The sequence below is a fragment of the Oryx dammah genome, unplaced genomic scaffold (genome assembly GCF_014754425.2).
Source record: "Oryx dammah isolate SB20612 unplaced genomic scaffold, SCBI_Odam_1.1 HiC_scaffold_27, whole genome shotgun sequence".
NCBI lineage: Eukaryota > Metazoa > Chordata > Mammalia > Artiodactyla > Bovidae > Oryx > Oryx dammah.
Window position 1 is genome coordinate 29,246,569 of NW_024070211.1, and position 6,750 is coordinate 29,253,318.

At 53.1% G+C, this 6,750-nt stretch overlaps 1 protein-coding gene across 1 annotated transcript in view; it reads right to left on the reverse strand.

Moving 5' to 3' along the window:
* VIL1 (villin 1) overlaps positions 1-6,750 on the reverse strand; it is a 24,004-nt gene extending 17,254 nt beyond the window's left edge. Inside the window, exons 1-4 of the mRNA XM_040228362.1 lie at positions 6,679-6,750; positions 1,738-1,823; positions 1,353-1,427; positions 259-455 (exon numbers count right to left, since the gene is read on the reverse strand). Of these exons, the coding sequence (XP_040084296.1) occupies positions 259-455; positions 1,353-1,427; positions 1,738-1,812 (347 nt within the window). The 5' untranslated portion in view covers positions 1,813-1,823; positions 6,679-6,750. The remainder of the gene's footprint in view (positions 1-258; positions 456-1,352; positions 1,428-1,737; positions 1,824-6,678) is intronic.

The following is a 6,750-nucleotide window of genomic DNA, read 5'->3' on the forward strand; positions in this document are numbered from 1 at the left end:
CAGACAGAGGACTGAAGCAAAGGGAAGAGGGGAAGTGCTGAAGACAGAATTGTGTCTCCTCCCAAACTCAAGGCTGAAGACCAAGGACAGGGCAGCAGGAGAGATCGGGGTGGGGAATGGAAAGGTGAACAAAAATTACCTTCATGGGCTCCCCGCACAGCTTCAGGCTCCCTTTCCAGCCCCAGGTCTGCCCCCCAGCCTCAGGTGTCCCTCCCAGCCCTGGCTCCATTCCCGAGCCTGTAGCTTGCACCTCCGTACACAATGCCCTGCTTGAAGTAGCCTCGGAAGGTGTCACTCTCGTTGCCCTGGACCTCACGGTGCTGGACGGCCCGGCCCTTCAGAAAATCATCCATCTGTGTGGTGTAGATGGCAGCCGCCCCTTGCTCGTCCTGGGACGAGGCCTGGCCGATCCAGTAATGAATGTCATAGGACAGGTTGCTGCCTGTCTTGTGGATCTAGGGAGAGAACATGTCCAGTGGACCCAAGGCCCTGGGCTCCCACAGCCCTCTCCCTGCCTCCCTGCTTCAAATGGTCTCCTGAACGTGTGGGGCCAGCACCACAGGGGAGCTTGGCATGGAGAAGTTCATGGGACGAGCGGTCAGGAGCCCTGCATCGTGTTGTAGTTCTCTCAGACCCTCTGGGCCTTGGAAATAACTTGGTTGGACTAAGGCAGCATTTTCCAAAGTTATGTGCACAGACCATCAGAGGTCTAGGAGGTGACTTGGTAGTATACAGTGAAATGACTGGAAATTTTTTTTTGTCCACCCCTCTCAGCATATGGGATCTTAGTTCCCTAACCAGGGATAGAACCCATGTCCTCTGCACTGGAAGTGTGGAGTCTTAACCACTGGTCCTCCAGGAAATTCCTGATTATGGAAATTTTTTATAGCTACTTTCTGTTTGTGAAACGGGACACTGCTTTCCATTCGTGATAATGACACCGAGTTAAGTTTTTAAATAAATAGATTTAAATTTTAAAAGTGAATCAGTAAAAGTACAAATGCATTAATGACACAGGATGCAGAAGAAACCAAGACGGTCAAATGAAGTTGACTGGATTTTGGGAACATGGACTCAAAGTAGGGTGACATCCCACCAGTTCAGAAGCTCCCCCAAGACTGTAAATCCACAGAGGGTCACCCCAGCTGGGAGCTCAGTGGTTCAAGGGCAACAATCGGCTCTTGTATCTCTGACCCTCTGGTGCTACAGCTAGGCTGGGAACACCCACTGAACACTATCTTAGGATGAAGCTGGGCAGCAGTCCCCATTGCCTCCAGCTTCACGGTTCCTCCTGCTGCTGCCCTAAGCTTTGCTCTCTGCTGCGCCCCCTCCCCTGCCCATTCCCCACTCACAGCCAGGATTACATAGCAGTCACCATCAAAGAAGCTGCCGAAGGAGTTGGAAGGAACAGGCACCATCTGCATGGCCTAAGGAGAGAAGGGAAGTCAGAGGGCTTGACCACCCAAGACCCCCAGCTTCTGTGCCTCCCTTTAGCCAAACGGAGAGTTGGGAAAGGAAGAGCCAGGAAGAGGGCACAAGAAAACCGACCAGGAGGGTGGATGTGAGGAGGGTGGGGAAAGGAAGGAGCAGGAGGAGGGGTCGATGCCTGAGGACGGGGCGGGGATGGCACCAGGGGCTCACACGCCAGCAGGGCAGGGTGGAGGACAGTCGAGCCTTCCTCGCCTCAGTCCATCCCCACCCTGCAGAGCCCACCCTGTGACCAGGCGGTATCCTCACCTCGATCCTCCATATCTGCACCCCAGGCGTGGTGATGTTGAGGGAGCCTTTGACTTGGGCGCTCAGTTTGGTCATGGCAGATGAGCCTAGGGGAGAAGTGGAGTGGCAGCAAGAAGAGGACCTGGGAACCCTGGCTTCCAGGGGCCACTCTGCCAGCCCAGCCCTGGAGAGCTCCTCTTTCTCCAGGGCTCAGGGCTCTGAGAGAAGGTCCCCACCCTGGGCCCTGACTGGCCAGGCGTGGTCCCACCTGGCTCTGATCTTGTCACTCTTGTTCAAACACCTTTCCTGACTCCCTATCACCTACTGAAAAAAGGTCCCACTCCTAAGCCTGGCACGCAAGGTCCTTCTTGATGCAGCCTCAAACGAATTTTCTGCCTGAAAAGTTTTGACCAAAGTCATGCCTGGCTAAAAAATATATATTATATCATACAGAGTTTTTTTTTTTTTTTTTAAGCAAAGAATAAACAAGGGTTGAAAAGTATACATGCTCAAAAGAATTGAAGAAAAACAGGTGTTCAAACAAAACATGTACATGAAGTTTCATAGCAGCTCTATTCACAAGAGCCAAAAGGTGGAAAGAACCCAAATGTCCATCAGCAGATGACTAAATCAACAAACGGTGGTCTGTCCACACAATGGAATAGTACTCAGCCGTAAGAAGGAATTAAGCATGATACACACTGCAGCGTGGGTGAACCTTGAACAGATGCCAAGTGAAAGAAGCCAGACACAATGGCCCCGTTTTGTGTGACTGCATTTACATGAAGTGACCAGAACAGGCAAATCAATAGAGACAGCGAGCGATCAGTGGTTGTCAGGGGCTGCGGGAAAGGGAGGAATGAGAAGTAACCCCTTGTGGGTGTGGAGTTTCCATTTGGGATGATGAAAATATTCTGGAACTAGACAGCAGTGATGGCTGCACAGAATTTTGAATGTACTGAATGTCCCCAAATTGTACGCTTTAAAGTGGTTAAAATGGTAAGTCTTGTGTTCTGTGTGTTTTATCACAATAGAAAAATGTACACAGCAGTTTCCTATTTCTTGCTACCCCAACCCTCAAGTGAAAGTGAAAGTCGCTCAGTCATGTCCGACTCTTTGCGACCCCAGGGACTTTAAATTCCAAGGAATTCTCTAGGCCAGAATACTGGAATGGGTAGCCTTTTCCTTCTCCAGGGGATCTTCCCAACCCAGGTCTCTTGCATTGCAGGTGGATTCTTTACTAGCTGAGCCACAAGGGAAGTCCCAACCCTCAAACACCCCTCAATTACTGCTCTGGTGGCCCACAAGATGTGGACCCCACCTGGGTAGGGCAGCGTTTGTTCAGTGCTGAATCCCCAGCTTCCAGCTCTGCTGGAACTTTGTTGAGTGGGTGTGTGGGTGGATGTTCAAGTGGTTGGGTGGTTGGCTGAGTTTGTGGGTAAAAGTGATTAAGTGGATGGATGAGGGAATAAATGAGTGAGTGAATGAATGAATGAACCTTTCCCACTGGGAACCGTCCTCCACCCACTGAGCTTGAAGAAATCTCTCCCCTATCTTCTTTCATGCTGTCTTTTATGGCTCTTTTCCTTTGACCTCTAGCTATGTTCTCTACTACAAGTGCTCATCAGAATCACCTAGGGAGCTTTAAACAACACTGGGGCTCTGATGCTCAAGCTATATCATACCCCCAAGGATTCTGATTTAATTAGGCCAGGGTGGGGCCCAGGCTTGGGCACTTTATTTTCTGCCTTTGGGGAGGTGATCCAGAGGTGCTTTCAAAACTCCCCAGGGATTCTGATGAGCTAGGGAGGAGAGTCACTTGTCCCCAGTAATTTTTGTTCCGGGTTTCCTGCCCCTCCCTCCCAGTCTAGAGGCCATCCCATTCCCCACGGAGCCTACCACCCAGCCTGGCTTGGAGTTGCCCTCTATGAATGCTCCTTGAACTGATGAATAATGAATGAAAGATCACGTGGCCCCCACCAGCGTGCTCTGACAGCTGGAATCTATCTAATCTCTCCTTGCACCTGGACTCTGAGTCACCCCTTGGAACAATGACCTGGTCTTTTACTGCTGGTAAACTCCCTCTTCCGACTCCTGAAGGGTGACCCACTCTCCCTGGCATTGTGGAATTTGGGGACATCTTCCTGACCAGCCTCTGATTAGCGCCCCCTGAAACAAGTTAGGGCCGCCTGCTGATGGCCAGCACTGCACCTGTAGGATCCCCTAACGCCCGGGTCCTGTCTGATATCCCTGTGGGTCAGGGCCTCCTCTATGAGATATTTCTCATAGAGACCTCAGGGCTCCCAGGACTCCTTGTTCAGTTGAACCAATTTGGGTACAAATGAAGAAAATGTTTCCTCTTATTTCAATCACCACTTTTGCCCATATCTCTCTTTTTGCCAAAGCAGACCGACCCTCACTAGCTGTGCGAACATGGCGTGTATCTTCACCTATGAGGCTGGCAGTCGACGACCACGCGATCTCTAAAGTCCCACTGGGGGAATTCCCTGGTGGTCCAGGGGTTGAGACTGAACTTCCACTGCAGGGGGCACAGGTTCGATCCTTGGTTGGGGAAATAAGATCCCACGTGCCATGCAGTGCGGCACAACATAAATAAATGAAAAATTAAAAAAAAAAAGTCCCATCAGGGATGTGTTCTGAGTCTAGGAGGGACCAGCAAAAGCAAAAGAGGGCAGACAAGATGAGGCTCTTCTTGTCCATCAGAACAGTGGAGACTCAGGGGAGCAGGGGTTTGAAAAAGTTGGCGCTCTGCCTCCCTAGAGAGAAATGAGGATTGGGGACCTCCAGCAGCCTGAAGAGGGAAGAGGTGGGCAAGGGGATTCTGGGAGAGCCACCCCAAGAGGTGGACTCACACTGCGAGAGTACCCCCTGGATACCCGCCAGCTGCTCCTGCCTCATAGACACTGGTTAGAGCAGATGCCTCTGTCCCACAGCACCCCCACTCTGATGGATCCTCTCTAGCCTTGCATCTCCTGAACTGCTGGGAGGAGTAGGGGGCCCATGCTGACCCCCCATTGCCCATAACACAGCCCTGGGTTTGAATATGTGATGTCTTCTCCCTCAACTTGAAATCACTGGCTCCCCCGTCACTCCTGGTTCCCTCGCTCCTCTGTCCCCACCTCAACGAAGGGCACCATCACTCTCGGACCCCGAAGTCAGCCACTGGTGCACACCCTGAAACCTTCCCTCTCCTGCCCTCCAGCACACCCCCATCCCTCTCTGCTTCTGGTAACAGCACACCGTTCACTGGCCCTGGCCACCCCCACCGGCTCCATGCTGCTTCTCACTCTTCCCTCATGTCCTTTCTTTTTTCCTTTCATTTTCCTTTCCAGTGCGCGCCCCCACCTTTCTTCACTTGGCCAACACTCCCAAGCTCTTCTGGTCTCAACTTAGCTCTCATTTATTCCAAGATGTCTTCCTAGAATCCTCAAGTTAGACGAGAGACCCGTCCTCAGGGACCACAAGCTATTCTGGCCATAAAACGCCTCCCTTGGTCCTCTGACCACATGATGGTGATAGGATCTGTTTATAAGTATGAGGTTCCCAAGATAAAGGACCTAGAGGCGTTTGTCTATGTAATCCCCAGCTCCTAGTACACGTGCATGCTAAGTCGTCTCAGTCATGTTCAGTTCTTGGCAGACTGTATGGGCTGTAGCCCACCAGGCTTCTCTGTCCATGGAATTTTCCAGGCAAGAATACTGGAGTGGGTTGCCATGCCCTCCTCCAAGGGATCTTCTCAACCCAGGGATCGAACCCGGGTCTCTTGAGTCGCCTGCATTGCCTGGCAGGTTCTTTACCCCAGCGCCACTTGGGAGGCCCCCCAGCACATAATAGGTGCTCAATAAATATTCTTGAAGCAGAAATACTGAACTGCAGAATAAACAGAGTGGCCCTTCTTAGGGCCATGGAAGAATTATGGTTCCTGCTGTCCGCTGGGTCCCATCTTCCCTTTATAACTGCTGCCTCATTGCCCTGGGAGTTCGGGCTCCAAAGAGCTCCAGAGTGCTTCCACGGCTCTCTGTCCACAGTCATGCAGTTCTGAGCAGGACAGGGATGTGGCAGTACTTGAAACGAAGGACACACTCCTGCTTTGTTAGGCCAGTGAGAGCAGAGCAAGTGACATATCCCAGCCCTCCAGCCTGCAGACTCAGCCTCACCCCCACCCAAGATCACCTGAACAGGCTTCCTGGGAAGCGGGTGGTCAGTAGGTCCCAAGATCCTAACCTAGACTTGCCCCCACTCCCCTGCCCCACCTCCTTTCAGCTGAATGGGGCTACAGGGCCTGGTGAGGCTGAGGGGATGGGTCCGGTGGAGGAGAGATGGGATAGCATGCCTGCAAGGGCAGCCGAGGGTAGACGGGGGCCCAGGGCCCTGCCACCACCAGCCCCCTGCCCCTGCTTCTGTCTTTGCCCATTCCATCCCTGATGGCTGTTGCTCACACTTTGGTATCCAGGAGACAAGAGCGCTGAGGTCCCAGGAGTGACAAGGAAATGGAGATGCAGAGAAAAAGCCCATCTCAGATGAGGAAGAAACAAGCAAAGAGATGGTGGGAGCCAGGGGAGGGGCAGAGGGAGGTCAGGGTGACCAGCTGCTCCCTGGTGGCCCAGGACTGGCGGGTTTTACATCTACAAGTCCTTAGATTCTTCTCTGTCCAGGGCGATCCGGGCTGGGTGGCACCCAACGCAGGGCGGGGACCGATGGCAGGCAGGGGAGTAGGAAAGGGCCGTTGTCTGGGGTGGAGGCTCCACTGTCCTTCTTTGGGAGGCCCGGGAGGCCACCCTGTGCTCCCTGCCCTTTCCAGATTCTCCAGAGAGCCAAGCCTCTCCCTCACCCCCGCGCCAAGAAGCTGCAGGAGGCCCCAGACTCCCCGCGGGAAGCAGCCGACCCTGTCCTGCCCTCTCCCACCACCTACGTTGCTGGGTCCCCGCAGGGTGGCCTTACCTGTCTGGGGAAGGCAGCTGCCACCTGGGAGATCTCAGGGAGTTGTGGCAAGCTGGCTGAAGGAGAGCGACC